Below are 20,520 nucleotides of genomic sequence, written 5' to 3'. Positions count from 1 at the left end.
ATTAGTGCTTAGGCTTTTAAAGTATTTTATGAATTATTTGAATTGGCTCTGATGAAGGTCGACTGACCGAAAGCTCAGCTACCATTTAAAATGAATTTGCATCTGTCTGGATAGTTTTTCCTGTTTCTCCAGTTTAGCATTTTGCCTCTACTACCTTCACTAATCTGATTTGGGTGTGCGGTAGATTCTGCCAATTATCTACAATCATTATTTGAATTAATTATATATGTATTGTTTACTTGCATTTATTGGTTTTGTTACAGTTATGTATTTTTTGTCAGTCTTGTTCACCATGTCCGGCATGTGCCTGTGACAGAGAGCCATTGTATGTGCCCATGTGGTAGAGAAGCAGAAAGGATGTGCAGAGAATCTCTCTTCGTTTTCCCTGTAAAGTATGTCTACATATTTATCTGATTATTATATCAAAAAGTTTGTTTGAAAAGTTGGATTTTAGAACTATGTAGCCTATATTGACTTTTAGATGGTCAAGAAAAGTATGAAACATCCACTTGAAACATGAAACTTCTATATTTTCAGTAAAATAATGAAATGGAGGCTCTGATATCCTCACATCACCACTCTTTCTGGTGGTTTTTGTTTTGTAATCTAGCATGTACTCACCTCTGTGTTTTGAAAGTGAAGCTAAAATGTCTCTACTCCAGCATTTTGAGATCAAATGTTTAATATGAGACGACAGTACGGAATGTCACCTTTTATTTGAGGGTATTTTCATACATATCTGTTTTACCGTTTAGAAAAGAAAGTACTCAATGCTGGGACTAGATACATAAAGCGCTAAAACCAATATTGATTAAAATCCAAAATGTTGGAGTATAGAGGCAAATTAAATGTTGCTTCACTGTCCAAATACATATGGAGGTGAGTGTATGATATCGGTAAATTGGACAGGGAAATTGTTTGTATTCTGTTAATTTGAATCTATAAAAGCATCTTCTCTTAATTTTATGTCACTTTTGTCATAATTTGCTCAGGCCTGTGGGTTGTGGGCCATTTGGGTGCGTTCCAGATTATGCATGCCTTTGCTGGTTTCATTGTAGATGGAGAGAGAGCGAACAGCTGACAGATTGTTCAATCTTACGATCCTGTGGTGCAACAGTGAGGATCTGCTCCTTGTACAATAAAAGTCCGGGCCTTAGGTAGACACCAGCCTGTGTTACAGTATTCCTTGGGCGCAAAGCCCCCAATACTAGCGAGACACTTCTCCAATGTATCTGGAATGCCAGCCTTGGGAGACTATATCTGGAACGCACCCAACAACACTTGATCATACAACATGAAAATATTCCTTTGACATTTTATTTGTAGTTTACTATCATTGACATCGCTAAAGTTCTATTATATATATATATATATATTTCGAGCCCCTCGGCGCAGTTTTGATTTTAATGAATTTACTTTTCGTTGGTTGGATTTGATTGGCTGACCCATTTGACTCCGCCCACATCTCAGGTCAAATTTAGGGGATTCCCCAACGCGTGGACGAAAAGTATAGAAATATTGTGCTGGCAAAATAGATACTTAACACCCCCGGCAAAAATACATGTGAATTTATAACTGTGCAGTCAGGAGTTTCGGGGTAATAAGATCGGAGAAGGTAAGTTAGTCCACCAGATAGACTTAAATGATCAGAGCTAGTTAGCTGCTAGCGAACATTCCTTGGTTTGTCGCTTATGGGGTTTGTTTTACATCATTCAGGTAGCCAATGACTGTGTACTGCTTTCATCTATGAGACTGACTTGAATGGGAGTTATCTAGCAAGGGAGATTGTATGTCGGCATTGTTTTATACCTAGTTAACGTTAGATTGTATTGAAATGATGTACGTTTGTTAGCTATTGCATGGTCATCGTGGCAATAACACGGAAGTGAGCATGTTAGGTATGGAAAGACAACAAACGTCCCTGAAACGTCGTTTGGAACCACACTTAGCATTTTGAGCCCTCCCATTCTTCTTACTACGAGCTAATCATTTTGATATGTCTTGGCAATTTGTATTGTATCCTGTTTAACGTTACATAGTAAATACTGTAACGCTTATTTCATCTCATTCTTATCATATTGCATGTTTCTCATCTCTTGTCTCTCCTTTCAGCTCCGGTTGGCTTTGCTTCCCTCTGTGCTGCTTTGAGGTGCTAGAGAAAGCCATCATGGCTGATCTGGTGGAGAACGTGTCTCTTCCCCTCAGCCAGGAGTCTTTCGAGGACCTGTGGAAAATGAATTTGAACCTGATGTAAGAAACTGTGCAGTATGACAATGGAATTAATCAGATACTGAAATGTTATGTTTCCTCCTCCTAGTGTTTCTGCCTCTTAAGTTTTGTCTCCATCCTCAGGGTTATGACCATCTGTGATGTGTAGACATAAGCTAGGCAGCGGTTGCTATCACCATCAGCTCCAAAGTTTTGACATTCTCAACGTTTGTAATATGGCATGATCAATGCCTGCATTTGGTTGTTTTCTAAGTTTAAAGTCTCTCTCTCTCTCTCTCTCATATATATATCAGGGAAGTTCAACCACCTGTAACCGAGGCTTGGGTGGAATATGATAATGTACGTTTCACTGCAGCAAGTAATTTTTCCTCATATGTGCATGTTATTTCTGTGTAATATTTAGTGAGTTATTTTTATGTTGTCAAATGTTTAATGTTGTCTCAAGTTACAATTGGGTTGTTGCCGGAAACAAATGTTGGTCTCCCCATTGCAGTGCACTATTTACCTAACCTTTGTAGGAAACTCTTGCTCTGATACCATTCGTTGTATTAAGAAAAACATATTTCTCTTACATGCAGTTCATGATGGAGGCCCCTCTCCAGGGGGAGTTTGATCAGAGTCTGTTTGAGGTGTCTGCACCCCAGCCCTCCATCTCTACCCTGGACACTGGCTCTCCACCTACCTCCACCGTACCAACCACGTCTGACTACCCCGGGGCCCTGGGGTTCCAGCTACGTTTCCTCCAGTCCAGCACAGCCAAGTCCGTCACTTGCACAGTGAGTCTAAGGGATTTGACACACTCATGCACAAGCAAACACACACCTATGTAATTAGGGCCTTTTCCAATTTCAGGTAAAAAAATAAAAATGGTATATGCCATTTAGCAGACGCTTTTATCCAAAGCGACTTACAGTCATGCGTGCATACATTTTTGTGTATGGGTGGTCCCGGGGATCGAACCCACTACCTTGGCGTTACAAGCGCCGTGCTCTACCAGCTGAGCTACAGAGGACCACTCACAATCACACTTTTTCATAGAAAACAACATTGGTCCACAACAATGCTTAAACCACATCAGGAGACCACTTTTGATGTTTGGGAAAAATATTCTGTACTGCATGTATGTGGCAAAACAAATGCCCACCTGATTGATAGGCAATTCATCATGATGTCATTCTGCCAAGTAGGCCTACTTTGCAGTCAATATTTAATTGGAACGTTTTTTTGGGAAAGCCTTTAGTTTCGGCATTCTAACTGGTTACACAACACAAACAAGCGCATTCCCTAGCCATTACTTCTTCAGAAAGTTACAGGAAATGAGAATCACTGATGCATTATTTTCATGAGTTATGAGAAACTAGTGCAGTTTAACTACTTTTCTAGGTCAATACATCTAACAAACTTTCTACTAAGTTCAATACATTTTTTATATTGTTTAATTCCGTTTTAATATCAGATTCCGTCCGCGTTTTCCGCATCGCAGATTTTATAGGGCCCTATGTATACCACCCATGATGGCTGCTCAATTAAACTCTTATTCATCATTTAAAGTAGCCTATGTGTAAATAAAGTTTTTAATCTAAATTGCCATAATATTTTCTATAGCGTATCAATCACATTAACTATAGTTTTAATGAAATATGATTTTATTTAATGTATGATTTCTTATAACTCTTAGTGGTGGGCAATTCCACAGTAACAGAATGATGCTGTGACTCAGATTTTTCACAAAGTATGCCAATGAAAAACCATTGATTGCAAAGTGAAACTATGCACAATCACTACTTTTAACAATGTCCACTGACATTTACAAAAATCACATTTACTCGAAGAACAGTGCAGATGTAAAGTTTGGTAACAGAATGGCGGCAAAATCTCCCTCAGTTTGTGACCACGTTTTCCAAAAACTCAGTTAAGGGATAGTGCGGGATTTGAGCAATTAAGCCCTTTATCTACTTCCCCAGAGTCTGATGAACTCATGGATGCCATTTGTATATCTCTGCGTATTGTATGAGGTAGTTTCACGAGTCAATGCTAACTAGCGTTATCGCAGACATAAAATCTGACTCTGGGGAAGTTGCCAAAATCCCAAACTATCCTTTTTAAGATTCAAAGATGTCTGCAGAAAGAATAGTGTGGGCTATGATATAACACCTTGAGTTTGAAAAAATCCATTTTGGTTATTGAATTACAGTAAGTGAACTGGATTAATAACTGGTAACAAAATGATGGTAACAGAATAACATTATGGGTCCATGATCTGTACTATACAGAAATCCATAATTATGAATGTCGTTCTCTTCATGGTGATGTATCCTGAATATGTACACAAAGGTAGAAAAATGTAATATCCTCCTTTGCATGTTTGGGTATTATTCTACTACACACTGGATATTATTCTAATGAGCTCCGCCCCCAAACAAGACCAAATTTGGTTGGACCAGACCAAATCTGTACCAATCGTAGACGTCTATGTTTCACAAGGTTGGACATCAGAGTACAGCAGAGTAGAGTTCAGTACAGAGTAAAGTTCAGTAAAGTACTCTAGTGTGCTCTACTGAACTGTACTAAACTGTACTGTATTGTACTGACCTATAATCTACTGTGCTGTCCAAACGTCTATGATTGGTTCAGATTTGGACTGATAAAATGTTAACTTATTTTCAACGTCCATGGACGTCAGTGCTCAGTGGGTGAGAGGGCTGATACAGTAAATGGAAAGAAAGGGGGCTCATGGGTAGGTGTCAGTATGAGCTGGGAGAGGTAACATTAACTGGAGATAGAGCGAGGGAGGGGTTGTCCAGAATCCTTTTGGACCATTTGACCACCACATAACAGAAAGAGAAAGAAAACTGTTATGAGTTGAACATAACAGTCTGACAGTGGAAGGCAGGACAGTAGCAGGTGACCCAACTGTGGTTTGTGACTACTATGAATTCCCAATTTTTCGGAGGGTCATTCGTTACCCATTTGGTAACAGAATGACGCATTTTCTAGTTACTTAATAAATCATAAACCAAATTATCAGTAGAAACAATAACTAATTGGTAGGTCTACCTTTGTATGTGTTACTTCTGTGAACTTCCATTATCCTCCCTCATGAGGGAGAGATTTGGAAAATATCTTGAAGATATGTGGGTTTTTGGTAACAGAATGACGCATTTTCTAGTTACTTAATAAATCATAAACCAAATTATCAGTAGAAACAATAACTAATTGGTAGGTCTACCTTTGTATGTGTTACTTCTGTGAACTTCCATTATCCTCCCTCATGAGGGAGAGATTTGAAAATATCTTGAAGATATGTGGGTTTTTGGTAACAGAATGACAAGACACTAGGCAATATTTCTTAAACTTACAGAAGGCAAATCATTTATATTAGTTGGTACGGGTCTTTACTTCAACATTATTGTGTTCTGATGTATTTCTAAAACTCATTTTCCATCTGTTTGACCAGAAATCAAAGCCTTTGCATGCTTATTCCAAATTCTTACGATGGGAAATGGTTGAGAAATGTATATATGTATAGACTCTTAGTTTTCATTTGACACCAAATTTGATGTGCCCTTATGAACTTCACGTTAATGCTTATGGGGCATTTTACATGGAAATGCTCTGGTATAGCACCATAGTTTTTGTCATTTTGAATTGGTCATTTTGAATATAACTAACATTCCATTCAACATTGGTCACCAAGGTAGGCCTTTTCTTTTTTAAATCGTCCTAGATTCTATTAATATGTTCGCAGACGAGTATATAGTCAAACGCATCCAATTAAGCATCCTTTGAATGGACATAGTCAATTACCTGGGCCACTGCAGAAAGTTAAATAAGATCCCGTCCAGTCCTCCTTTGTCTGTGCGGTGTAGCAGAAGGTTGCAAAGAGAGAGGGAACCTTGCCACACAAGAACATGGCAGGGGAGGATCAACCTATTCTGTTGTCATTGCAAAATCAATTGCTAGATTTCACCCGAATCTTTGAACAACTTGGCCCATCAACATGTTAGACAAGTCTCATGGTGGCCCTTCTATAGCTTGTCGATTTTTAAGACAACTGATTCACAAAGCATTGTCCTAAGACATGACGGGACATGTCGTTGGTTTGTTTGTGATTTCAACAAATCTCTTCCAGTAAGGATGGTGTTAACTAACATGGCATCTCCCCGCCCTGCGTCCTCCGCTTAGTTCGACTGCCGGTCAGTCGAACTTTCTCTTTTTACGCTCTTATTCTTAATTATTATCACCTTGATAGCGTCTGTTTATCACCTATGTTTCATTCATGTTTTTGGGGATGTGATCGTGGTTTTCACACATGTTAATGTTGTGGTATACACTGTCATGACGTGCCCTCATGGGTTGAGGATCAAACATGCCGACTAGGCAAAGGTTTGAACACCCCCTTTCCTGGGGACCAGTTTTATGACCGGTCATAAATACCGTGCAGACTTTCTCTTCCTTGCCATAAAGTATTGGGAGAAAGGACCCCTTTGTTAACAAAGGAAGTCTTCCTGCCAAGACTCCAACATCCAAAAGTGGATAATGAAACAATATTCCTATTTAAAAGAATGTGGGAAATGGTTGGTGGGGACTTAATTTCTACCAGACCAGGAAGCCCACGGCTTAAAATGGTTGACACTCTACAAGACCAGCAGACGTGAAGCGTGAGCTAAATGTTACAAAATGGTTTAAAACTACAACTGTGTGTTTGTATTGTGTTATTATTTAGTTAGTTAGTAAATAAATAATTAAGCCAATTTTGTGTATTGCTGATTCATCAATAAGGGTAGGGTTCTTGCAGGTTCAAGGATTATGCAACGTTCAGAATGAGACTGATAAGAGGTAATTATTTGATAAGCGACTTATCTATATATATATGTATGTGTGTGTGTATATATATATATATATATATATATATATATATATATACATATATATACACACATACAGTGGGGAGAACAAGTATTTGATACACTGCCGATTTTGCATGTTTTCCTACTTAGACCTCTACATGCTTTGTGTAATTTTTTATCATAGGTACACTTCAACTGTGAGAGACGGATTCTAAAACAAAAATCCAGAAAATCACATTGTATGATTTTTAAGTAATTAATTTGCATTTTATTGCATGACATAAGTATTTGATACATCAGAAAAGCAGAACTTAATATTTGGTACAGAAACCTTTGTTTGCAATTACAGAGATCATACGTTTCCTGTAGGTCTTGACCAGGTTTGCACACACTGCAGCAGGGATTTTGGCCTTCTCCAGATCCTTCAGGTTTCGTGGCTGTTGCTGGGCAATACGGACTTTCAGCTCCCTCCAAAGATTTTCTATTGGGTTCAGGTCTGGAGACTGGCTAGGCCACTCCAGGACCTTGAGATGCTTCTTACGGAGCCACTCCTTAGTTGCCCTGGCTGTGTGTTTCGGGTCGTTGTCATGCTGGAAGACCCAGCCACGACCCATCTTCAATGCTCTTACTGAGGGAAGGAGGTTGTTGGCCAAGATCTCGCGATACATGGCCCCATCCATCCTCCCCTCAATACGGTGCAGTCGTCCTGTCCCCTTTGCAGAAAAGCATCCCCAAAGAATGATGTTTCCACCTCCATGCTTCACGGTTAGGATGGTGTTCTTGGGGTTTTACTCATCCTGCTTCTTCCTCCAAACACGGCGAGTGGAGTTTAGACCAAAAAGCTCTATTTTTGTCTCATCAGACCACATGACCTTCTCCCATTCCTCCTCTGGATCATCCAGATGGTCATTGGCAAACTTCAGACGGGCCTGGACATGCGCTGGCTTGAGCAGGGGGACCTTGCGTGCGCTGCAGTATTTTAATCCATGACGGCATAGTGTGTTACTAATGGTTTTCTTTGAGACTGTGGTCCCAGCTCTCTTCAGGTCATTGACCAGGTCCTGCCGTGTAGTTCTGGGCTGATCCCTCACCTTCCTCATGATCATTGATGCCCCACGAGGTGAGATCTTGCATGGAGCCCCAGACCGAGGGTGATTGACCGTCATCTTGAACTTCTTCCATTTTCTAATAATTGCGCCAACAGTTGTTGCCTTCTCACCAACCTGCATGCCTATTGTCCTGTAGCCCATCCCAGCCTTGTGCAGGTCTACAATTTTATCCCTGATGTCCTTACACAGCTCTCTGGTCTTGGCCATTGTGGAGAGGTTGGAGTCTGTTTGAGTGTGTGGACAGGTGTCTTTTATACAGGTAACGAGGTCAAACAGGTGCAGTTAATAAAGGTAATGAGTGGAGAACAGGAGGGCTTCTTAAAGAAAAACTAACAGGTCTCTGAGAGCCGGAATTCTTACTGGTTGGTAGGTGATCAAATACTTATGTCATGCAATAAAATGCAAATTAATTACTTAAATCATACAATGTGATTTTCTGGATTTTTGTTTTAGATTCCGTCTCTCACAGTTGAAGTGTACCTATGATAAAAATTACAGACCTCTACATGCTTTGTAAGTAGGAAAACCTGCAAAATCGGCAGTGTATCAAATACTTGTTCTCCCCACTGTACGTACATACATACATACATGCATGCATACAGCTCTGGAAAAAATTAAGAGACCACTGCAAATTTTTCTTAAATTAGCATCTCTACATGTATGACAGCCATTCCATTCCAGTGTCTGTTGAATTCAAACACAGGCACACCTCATTCTACTGAATTAGGTACTGATTAGGTGATCACATGAACCAAATCTTATTTAACGAGAAAGTATAAAAAACCACTGCTGTGGTCATCACTATCCTCTTGCAATAGGACCAGCTGGATCGCAAAAACAGTGCTAATAGTACCTCAAAAGTAATATTAATCAAAAAATAACTATTGACCATGTCAAAAGAGTTCAAAGGGAAAGTTTTGAGTGAGGAAAAGAAGGGTTCAATTCTGGCTTTACTGGCAGAGGGATACAGTGAGCGTCGGGTTGCTTCCATCCTTAAAATTTCAAAGACGGCGGTTCACAAGAACAAGGTCAAGCAGCAGACATTGGGGACAACAAAGCTACAGACCGGCAGAGGGCGAAAACGACTCTACTGACCGGGATGACCGCCAACTCATTCGAATGTCACTCAACAACCGTAGGATGACATCAAGTGACCTACAAAAAGAATGGCAAACGGCAGCTGGGGTGAAGTGCACGGCGAGGACGGTTCGAAACAGGCTCCTAGGGGCAGGGCTGAAGTTGTGCAAAGCTAGAAAAAAGCCCTTCATCAATGAGAAGCAAAGAAGAGCCAGGCTGAGGTTTGCAAAAGACCATAAGGATTGGACCATAGAGGACTGGAGTAAGGTCATCTTCTCTGATGAGTCAAATTTTCAGCTTTGCCCAACACCTGGTCATCTAATGGTTAGACGGGGACCTAGAGAGGCCTACAAGCCACAGTGTCTCGCATCCACTGTGAAATTTGGTGGAGGATCGGTGATGATCTGGGGGTGCTGGATGGATGGTCACAAGCCATCAAACAAAACCGATCTGCTTGAATTTTTGCGCCAGGAGTGGCATAAAGTCACCCAACATCAATGTGAAAGACTGGTGGAGAGCATGCCAAGACGCATGAAAGCTGTGATTGAAAATTAGGGTTATTCCACCAAATATTGATTTCTAAACTCTTCCTAAGTTAAAACATTACTATTGTGTTGTTTAAAAATGAACATGAACTTATTTTCTTTGCATTATTCGAGGTCTGAAAACACTGCATCTTTTTTGTTATTTTGACCAGTTGTCATTTTCTGCAAATAAATGCTCTAAATTACAATATTTTTATTTGGGAGAAATGTTGTCAGTAGTTTATAGAATAAAACAAAAATGTTATTTTTACCCAAACACATACCTATAAATGGGGCGGCAGGTAGCTTAGTGGTTAAGAGCGTTGTGCCAGTAATCGAAAGGTCGCTGGTTCTAATCCCCGAGCCGACTAGGTGAAAAATCTGTTGATGTGCCCTTGAGTAAGGCACTTAACCCTAATTGCTCATGTAAGTCGCTCTGGATAAGAGCGTCAGCTAAATGACTAAAATGTAAATGTAAATAAATAGTAAAACTAGAGAAACTGATCATTTTGCAGTGGTCTCTTAATTTTTTCTGCAGCTGTGTGTATATATATGTACGTGTGTGTGTGTATATATATATATATATATATATATATATATATATATAGATAGATAGATAGATAGATAGATAGATAGATAGATAGATAGATAGATGAGTTTAATTCGGGAGATGGTAACTCCTTAAACAACTTATTCCGTGGTGCCCCAAATTCCTAATGAGTTAATTGTTACATGATTAATTTAATCGAGTGACAATTAAACACAGTTAGCTGATTCAATAAATAACAGTCATACGTTAAAGTACGTCACGACAACACATGAGAGGTGTGGGCTTGATATGACAATGGAGCTAATATCTCATATTGATCTTAATGTGTCTTTTATAATAGTAACTTACCTACTGGTGTTGGAAGTAACACATACTTAGCATATAGATTATATACTGAACAAAAATCTAAACGCAACAGTTTAAAAGATTTTCTTGAGTTACAAGGAAATCAGTCAATTGAAATAAGTTCATTAGGCCCTAATCTATGGATTTCACATGACTGGGAATACAGATATGCATCTGTTGGTCACAGATGCCTTCAAAAAAATAAGTAGCGGCATGGATCAGAAAACCAGTCAGTATCTGGTGTGACCACCATTCGCCTCATGCAGCGCGACACATCTCCTTCGAAAGGAAAGGGGGATACCTAGTTAGTTGTTACAACTGAATGCATTCAACTGAAATGTGTCTTCCGCATTTAATCCAACCCCTCTGAATCAGAGAGGTGTGAAGGGTTTCCTTAATCGACAGCCACGTCTTCGGCGCGAGTTGCTCAGGTTGTTGATTGTGGCCTGTGGAATGTTGTCCCACTCCTCGTCAATGGCTGTGCGAAGTTGCTGGATATTGGCGGGAACTGGAACACGCTGCCGTACACGTCAATCCAGAGCATCCCAAACATACTCAATGGGTGACATGTCTGGTGAGTATGCAGACCATGGGAGTATGCAGAACATTTTCAGCTTCCAGGAATTGTGTGCAGATCCTTGCAACATGGGGCTGTGCATCATCATGCTGAAACATGAGGAGATGGCAGCGTATGAATGGCACGACAATGGGCCTCAGTATCCCGTCACGGTATCTCTGTGCATTCAAATTGCCATCGATAAAATGCAATTGTGTTCGTTGTCCGTAGCTTCTGCCTGCCCATATCATAACCCACTGCCACCATGGGGCAATCTATTCACAACATTGACATCAGCATACCGCTTGCCCACACAACGCCATAAACATGGTCTGCGTTTGTGAGCCCGGTTGGACGTACTGACAAATTCTCAAACAACATTGGTAGAGAAATTAATATTCAATTCTCTGGCAACAGCTCTGGTGGATTTTCCTGCTGCCAGCATGCCAATTGCACACTTCCTCAACTTGGGACATCTGTAGCGTTGTGTGACACATCTGCACATTTTAGAGTGGCCTTCTTTTGTCCCCAGCACAAGGTGCACCTGTGTAATGATCATGCTGTTTAATCAGCTTCTTAATATGCCACACCTGCCAGGTGGATGGATTATATTGGCAAAGGAGTAATTACTAATTTGTGCACAACATTTAGAGAGAAATAAGCTTTTTGTGCATATGGAAAACGTCTGGGATCTTTTATTTCAGCTCATAAAACATGGGACCAACACTTTACATGTTCCGTTTACATTTTTGAGGAAATGAAGTTTCATTTGAAATGGGCACAATAGCATAAACATCTTCCACTTGCAACAATGTTACTTGGAGCAAATGCAACAATGTCTCTGATGTTGGTATCAAACTTGTACAATGTAGCTCATTGTAGGCAGGCATTGTAAATGTGATGGGCGCTATATCATTTACTTTATAATGGTACATTTGCAATAATGTCGCTGCTATACACCTTTAATATTAATAACACCTAACATAGTATTATATTTACTACAGCACATTCACTGGAATGTTTAATAAAGCATAATAAGCATGAGTCTTTTATAAAGGTTGAAATGGCAATGGTACATTTAGCCTGTGAGGACATGTCATGACTTGCCTCAGAGCAGGGTTGGGGGAGGGGTTTCAGTCCTGGCCATATGAACTGGGGGAGCAGCATAATCTCTGTACAGAATATTTAAACCTGGACTCATTCATAATCTGGAGAGTATATCAGGAGAGGAATGATGTTAAAATGTGTTTATTTGGAGGACGCTGGGCTGTCACAGCAGCCTTGAGTTTCAGTACAGTTGATAAGAATCAAGAGGACTCTGCTTTATACAGAAGGTAAGAGATTCCTCTTTTGTCCAAACTTCTTGTAATGGTCAAATGTCCTTCTCATGTCACTAATTAGATCTGAACTAATCATGTGCTTTGAAATAACTACATTTTCTACTGTCCAATACTTCAAAGGGGACATGGAAAGGTTCAGGGCAGAGTCAAACAAGAACAATGGGGATCAGATTTACTTTATGAATTTTGGACATGTATACATCCTAATTTTGACTCATTTTGTGAGTTAAATCAAACTATCAAAAAATAGAAGTGATAGGTTCGGGTACAGTGACCAAATTAATATGGTGAAGTTTGTATTTCGTTGCCATAATATCTATCACACCGGTACTAGAACAATGCTGACAGTCTTTGTTTAATCTAAGTATGGTTTTTGATTTTAACAAACCCCTTCTCGCTCTTCTTCTCCAGTATTCTCCAGACCTGAACAAGTTGTTCTGCCAGTTGGCAAAGACTTGTCCAGTTCAGATTGTGGTGGACCACCCCCCTCCTCCGGGGGCAGTGGTACGAGCCCTGGCCGTCTATAAGAAGTTGAGCGACGTGGCTGACGTGGTGAGACGCTGTCCTCACCACCAGAGCACCAGCGAGAACAATGAAGGTACACAACACAGCGGGAAGGCTACTCTTACCCAAACTACAACGTGTTAGAAAGATCTAGAATGTTCTACTGTGTGCTCTTAGATGCAGTATAGAGGGTCCACACTATAAAAGGAGTTTGAGTTCTTTTATACTCATTCATTCAAGAGGCAACAAGTGTAACGCAAATGTTTCGGCTGGTAGGCTATCCTCAGTGTCACTTAATACTCATAAGTGTTTTCTGTGCCTTAGGTCCTGCCCCACGAGGTCACCTGGTCAGAGTTGAGGGGAACCAGCGAGCAGAGTATATGGAGGATGGTAACACTCTGAGACAGAGCGTGCTCGTCCCCTATGAGCCGCCTCAGGTAGGTCCCATACTCTACTGTTGTGTGTGTTAGGGCTGACCCCATTTAGTCTACTGGACGATTGTTTGGGCTATAGGCTGTTGGTCAGAGATTTCTTTAGTCGAGCAGTTGCAAATGTGATTTCTTTTTTCATGGTGCACAAGACACCCGTCTGATTTGCACCTGTCTCTGTGGACTAATCCATTGCGGAGGCCACAGGGATGGCACAGTCCATCACGCAGACAGGGGTGTCACTCATTCAATGGAGGGCCTAGTGTCTGCAGGTTTTTGGTTTTTCCTTTCAATTAAGCCCTAGGCAACCAGGTGTGGGTAGTTCCTTACTAATTAGTGACCCTAATTCATGAATCAAGGGAGGAGCGAAAACCTGCAGACACTCGACCCTCTGTGGAATGAGTTTGACACCTGTGCTCTAAGACATGTGCTACTGAAATTGTAAATGATTCTATTATTTAAGAATAATGGTGGTTCACTAATAAATATAATATTATTTTATGACAAATGCGCTTTCTACCGTGATGGATAGTGGTCGTTGTCTGCGGTTCTGGAACTTAATCTTCAGTGCGCCGTTGAATTAGTAGCCTACTGTTTCCATGAGCACCAAGCCTCACGCAACCACAAAATGTTGGATAAACCAATTTCACAAATTCGGCTGTTTTGGATCTTTGCTATGCTGTAATAAAGCCTTTACAAATGTTTCGTTAGAACAGACTTTCTGGTACATTTGGTGTTTACACTTTTCCAAACGGGCAGAAAAATAATATTGTTATCTAACAGCACCTGTTTGTCACACATAATATGCACGCAGCTCTCGCTCTTATTATTATTATTATTATCATCATTATAATTATAAGTAATGTCATTATCATTAGTAAGCTTCTTATAGTAATAGCTTTGTATAACTACCATCGGCTGAAGAGCACATTTTAGTTTTAAAATGAAATAACAAAGTGAGCTTTGGATAATTAGCCTAAACAATAAATAAACTGCAATTCACGAATGCGTGCAACTGTTTTTAGTCTTTGCTGTAATAAAGTGTATAATATATATATATATATATATATATATATATATATATATTATACACACACACACACACTACCAGTCAAAAGTTTGGACACACCTACTCATTCAAGGGTTTTTCTTTATTTTTACTATTTTTTACATTGTAGAATAATAGTGAAGAAATCAAAACTATGAAATAACACATATAGAATCATGTAGTAACTAAAAAGTGTTAAATAAATCAAAATATATTTTATATTTGAGATTCTTCAAATAGCCACCCTTTGCCTTGATGACAGTTTTGCACACTCTTGGCATTCTCTCAACTAGCTTCATGGGGATGCATTTCAATGGAATGCATTTCAATTAACAGGTGTTACTTCTTAAGTTAATTTGTGGAATTTCTTTCCTTAATGCGTTTGAGCCAATCAGTTGTGTTGTGACCAGGTAGGGGGGATATACAGAAGATAGTCCTGTTTGGTAAAAGACCATATTATGGCAAGAACAGCTCAAATAAGCAAAGAGAAATGACAGTCCATCATTACTTTAAGACATGAAGGTCAGTCAATACGGAACATTTCAAGAACTTTGAAAGTTTCTTCAAGTGCAGTCGCAAAAACCATCAAGCGCTATGATGAAACTGGCTTTCATGAGGACAGGAATGGAAGACCCAGAGTTACCTCTGCTGTAGAGGATAAGTTCATTAGTTACCAGCCTCAGAAAATGCAGCCCAAATAAATTCTTCACAGACACATCTCAACATCAACTGTTCATAGGGGACTGTGAATCAGGCCTTCATGGTCGAATTGCTGCAAAAAACCACTTCTAAAGGACACCAATAATAAGAAGAGACCTGCTTGGGCCAAGAAACACGAGCAATGGACATTAGACTGGTGGAAGTTTGTCCTTTGGTCTGGAGTCCAAATTTGAGATATTTGGTTCCTACCGACGTGTCTTTGTGAGACGCGATGTGGGTGAAAGGATGATCTCTGCACATGTAGTTAGGGCGGCAGGTAGCTTAGTGGGTAAGAGCGTTGTGCCAGTAACCGAAAGGTCGCTGGTTCTAATCCCCGAGCCGACTAGGTGAAAAATCTGTCTGTGCCCTTGAGCAAGGCACTTAACCCTAATTGCTCCTGTAAGTCGCTCTGGATAAGAGCGTCTGCTAAATGACTAAAAATATAAAAATGTAAATGTAGTTCCCACCGTAAAGCATTGAGGAGGAGGTGTTATGGTGACACTGTCTGATTTTAATTAAAATTCAAGGCACACTTAACCTGCATGGCTACCACAGCATTCTGCAGCGAAACGCCATCCCGATACTCAACTAGTCTCAAGAAGGCCAGTTTTATTGCTTCTTTAATCAGCACAACAGTTTTCAGCTGTGCCAACATAATTGCAAAAGGGTTTTCTAGTGATCAATTTGCCTTTTAAAATGATAAACTTAGATTAGCAAACACAACGTGCCATTGGAACAAAGGACTGATGGTTGCTGATAATGGGCCTCTGTACGCCTATGTAGATATTCCATTAAAAATCTGCCATTTCCAGCTACAATAGCCATTTACAACATTAACAATATCTACACTGTATTTCTGATCAATTTGATGTTAGCTTTTCTTTAGAAAACAAGGACATTTCTAAGTGACCCCAAACTTTTGAACGGTAGTGTCTAATTCGGGAGATGGTAACTCGTTAAACAACTTCTTCCGTGGTGCCCCAAATTCCTAATGAGTTAATTGTTACATGATTAATTTAATAGAGTGACAATTAACACAGTTGATTCGATAAATAACAGTCGCCGTATTAATAAAAAGTCAGGTTACGACAGCATGATGATGCCGCCACCACCATGCTTCACCGTAGGGATGGTGCCAGGTTTCCTTCAGATGTGACGCTTGGCATTCAGGCCAAAGACTTAAATCTGGGTTTCATCAGACCAGACAATCTTGTTTCTTATGGTCCGAGAGTCCTTTAGGTGCCTTTTGGCAAACTCCAACCAGGCTGTCATGTGCCTTTTTACTTAGGAGTGGCTTCCGTCTGGCCACTTTACCATAAAAGCCTGATTGGTGGAGTGCTGCAGAGATGGTTGTCATTCTGGAAGGTTTCTCCCATCTCCACAGAGGAACTCTGGAGCTCTGTCAGAGTGACCATTGTCATTATGTGGTGTTGTGTGTAGATTGAGGAGGAAAAATATTTATGTAATCCATTTTAGAATAAGGCTGTAACGTAACAAAATGTGGAAAAAGTAAAGGGGTCTGAATACACTATATGTACAAAAGTATGTGGACACCCCTTCAAATTAGTGGATTCTGCTATTTCAGCCACACCCGTTGCTGACAGGTGTATAACCTTCGAGCACACATTCTAGTAGCCTAGTCAAAGTCCAGACCAAATCACAATTCAGATGTTGTGGCAGGACTTGAAACGAGCAGTTCATGCTTGCAAACCCACATGTCGCTGAGTTAAAGCAGTTCTGCATGGAAGAGTGCGCCAAAATTCCTCCACAGCGACGTGAGAGACTGATTAACAACTGTTAACCAAGTGTATGGTTGGAGTCATTGCAGCTAAAGGTGGCACAATCAGTTATTGAGTGTAAGGGGGCAATTACTTTTTCACACAGGGGCATTGGGTGTTGCGTAACTTTGTTTATGAAATAAGTATTTAATTGTTGTTATTTGTTCACTCAGGTTCCCTTTATCTAATATTAGGTTTTGGTTGAAGATCTGATAACATTCAGTATAAAACATATGCGAAAGTAGAGAATCAGAAAGGGGGTAAATACTTTTTCACAGCACTGTATGTGTGTGTATGAGAGCGAGTGTATCCATCTGTCACAGATGTCTATCTGGTTTCCCAGGTGGGATCAGAGTGTACCACTGTGCTATACAACTTCATGTGCAACAGCTCCTGTATGGGAGGGATGAACCGCAGACCCATCCTCACCATCATCACCCTGGAGACACAGGAGTGAGTATCATCTAATAATCCATTTTCGACTGTTGCTCCATTGACTGATTTGTGATCTCTGGCTCCCTCTACCTGCCTGTGTCTCTCCTCTGCAGGGTTTTGTCTCAGTTCCATTTAAATTCAGAGTCATTGTTGCTTTTCTAAGAATGACCATTTTAATTTCACTGAATTAAAATGGAATTGACCCCAACCCTGGTCCTGGGTTGACCCCAACCAATGTCATGTCATGGTATGACAGTGATGGGAACTTCCTCTCCCGTCCTGCAGGGGGCAACTCCTGGGCCGGCGCTCCTTTGAGGTGCGTGTGTGTGCCTGTCCTGGTCGAGACAGGAAGACAGAGGAGATCAACCTGAAGAAGCAGCAGGAGACAATCCTGGAGACCAAGACCAAGCCTGCCCAGGGAACCAAACGCTGTAATAGATCCTGGCAATCTTAAAGCGGTGTCCATGGGGTTGGGAGGTTGGGAATAACATAAGATGGCAAAAAGAAAGATGTCAGATTCACATTGGACAATAAAGTTGAATTCCTCTATTCTGTGGCTGATAAAGGTTGACATTGACCTATGACCCTGAGTGTGAGCAGTTCCTCATCATGTGTGTCATGTTTGTGTTCTTCTCAGCTGTGAAGGAGGCCTCCCTGCCTGCCCCTCGGCCTGAAGTCAGTAAGAAGACCAAGTCCTCCTCCCCTGCTGTGAGTGACGATGAGATCTACACTCTTCAGGTAACTACTCAGAGGACAGACCAACAGCAATTTATTATCATGTCTCGTCCCCTTCAGAGATGCCTAGTCACTAGTCTGCTGTTGGCTGTTTGTGTAACTGGGCTCGTCTGCCCCTCCAGATCCGAGGGAAGGAGAAATATGAGATGCTGAAGAAGCTCAATGACTGTCTTGAACTGAGTGAGTTGGTGCCTGCTGCCGACGCTGACAAATACCGTCAGAAACGGTGAGTTCACTTACCTCTCTGATACACACGCGCACACACACACACATCCTCTCTTCCTCCCGCTCTCGCTTTCCCTTATGCAACATTTGGCTCTCTCGTGAGTGTGTGTTTTTCCTTCTTTCCGAATCTTAATCAAATTAAACATGAAATCCCCTACAGCCTCACCAAGAGAGTTGCCAAACGGGAACTCGGAGTGGGGCCGAAGAAAGGGAAGAAACTACTGGTGAAGGAGGAGAGGAGCGACTCTGACTGAGAAGGAGAGCGAGTCGTCCCATGTCATTTCAGCAAGCCATGACACCCACCATCCGATTGTTCTGAAATTGTTTATTTAATTAGAAACAGGTAAGATTGGCATTCCTAAAACATTATTTTGTTGAAATGTCATTTTATCTTGGCGAAATTAAGCTAATTGATTGCACCCAAATTGGCCGTTTTTAATTGATAGGATTCAGATCATATTTAAGAAATATAGTACCCAACATCCGATTTGGATCAAACTTCTTCCTACCAATGAGTAAGACATGAATATCAAAAGCCACCCATGGACCCCCCACACCCCATGCCAATCCCACCCCAACATCCAGTATACAGTATCAGTTCTGTGTTTGACAAGTAGTATGGAGCTGTATATTGTATTATCTGAATCCTATTCAAATTGCCAGTTTGGGTGCAATCAATTAGCTTAATTTCTCAGAGATTAAATTATATTTCAACAAAATAATGTTTAAGGAACGCTAATCATATCTGTAACCAACTACAGAAACTATTTCCGAACAATCTGATATGGTGGGTGTCAATACTTTTTCTTGTGCTTTTTGAGGTGGAACGACCCGAGAGAGAGGATTTACCCATCCTGCTTTGTTTCTGTTCTGTACCTTTTCTATTAATTGAGGGAATGCAATTACGGTAAACTGTTGATGCTTGCAGCTTACTAGCCTTATGTTAGCATGCTGTTTTAGTGCAGGTTAAGCTTGTTATTCTGTCATGCTTATGGGCAACTTTGGTGCGCTCATCAGTTGGTTGGTGGCCCATGCAGGTCCTGAATCCCTGTTCTAGTGTTACTCACTCTGAGGACAATGAACTCTCTGTCCTGTTAGACTATATGTATTGCTTTTTGTAGGATTGTGATATGATCTACTTTCTTTTCTATATAGTACATGCATTCCCCTGGGTTCTCTGTACTGTACATTTAGCTAACGTCAACCTAGCATGGCCATCACGCAGTCCTTTTTGCATATGAAAGATAAGTACGTATTAGAGTACAGGGGCCTTACTGTGGTTCATAAGTGATGATGTTTAGTTAGTGAGGCCTATTGATAAGATCCTTACTTGAATAATGGGTGAGAGCTTCAACTGAACATCTACCTCCCTAGTCATTATATTGTTAACTGTAAAGTTCTGTCAACAGTATCCTGCCACTGCCATACGTGTCTAGCTGTTTAGCGCAACATGTCTTTTCTACGACACCCCTTTTATCATGATGTTGAAATGTATGCTTTGGTAGTGTCTTAAAACAGCCTTACCAGAAGAGTAGCTGATTTGGTTCTGGGTGCCGAGAATACGTTTTGGGTAAAAAACCTTTTAATGTTCTGCCAAATAGACTCCCCTCACAGGTAGACACTTGCTGTTTTCAGAACAGGAATTTGTAAGACACTGCAGAAATATTGCAAAAAAGTATTACTTTAAATTGCAGTCCTAGTTGGATATTTTTAAGGTCCAATTTATTTTTTAATCTTTATTCTCTTTCGTAATTTTGTATCGGTAAAATGTTTTTGTACCCTTTTTTATTTTTGTTAAGAGAAAGAGTACACACACACACACACACCAGAATATCTTCCAAACACACTTTTTATTACACTGCCACGGAAATACATTGACATTTTCATAAAACTATTAAAGAAAACATGACATTTTCATTAAGTTTGGCTTTGTGTGATTTATTGTATAAATATATATGTATTAGTAAGTGTGACAGCATGCATGCAATGTAAAGCATAGACAATTTTAAGTTACATTATTATGAAAATATTTAATACAAAAGTGATTGGTCCAAGCTTGATCAATTTCTTCTATTCTTATATATATAT

The 20,520-nt window shown here is 40.3% G+C and overlaps 1 protein-coding gene across 1 annotated transcript; it reads left to right on the top strand.

Annotated features, from left to right (window-relative positions):
* Positions 1-1,468: 1,468 nt before the first annotated feature.
* On the top strand, positions 1,469-20,349 carry tp53 (tumor protein p53). Its single transcript, XM_084178474.1, has 11 exons — positions 1,469-1,615; positions 2,113-2,250; positions 2,523-2,568; positions 2,808-3,005; positions 12,992-13,178; positions 13,409-13,521; positions 17,381-17,490; positions 17,758-17,903; positions 18,110-18,210; positions 18,330-18,433; positions 18,593-20,349. The coding sequence occupies exons 2-11, from the start codon at positions 2,168-2,170 to the stop codon at positions 18,684-18,686; spliced, it is 1,182 nt and encodes a 393-aa protein (XP_084034600.1). The 5' UTR covers positions 1,469-1,615; positions 2,113-2,167; the 3' UTR covers positions 18,687-20,349.
* Positions 20,350-20,520: the final 171 nt, after the last annotated feature.

The sequence above is a fragment of the Coregonus lavaretus genome, assembly GCF_964263955.1.
Source record: "Coregonus lavaretus genome assembly, chromosome: 15".
NCBI lineage: Eukaryota > Metazoa > Chordata > Actinopteri > Salmoniformes > Salmonidae > Coregonus > Coregonus lavaretus.
This window is presented reverse-complemented; position numbering and strand designations above follow the sequence as displayed.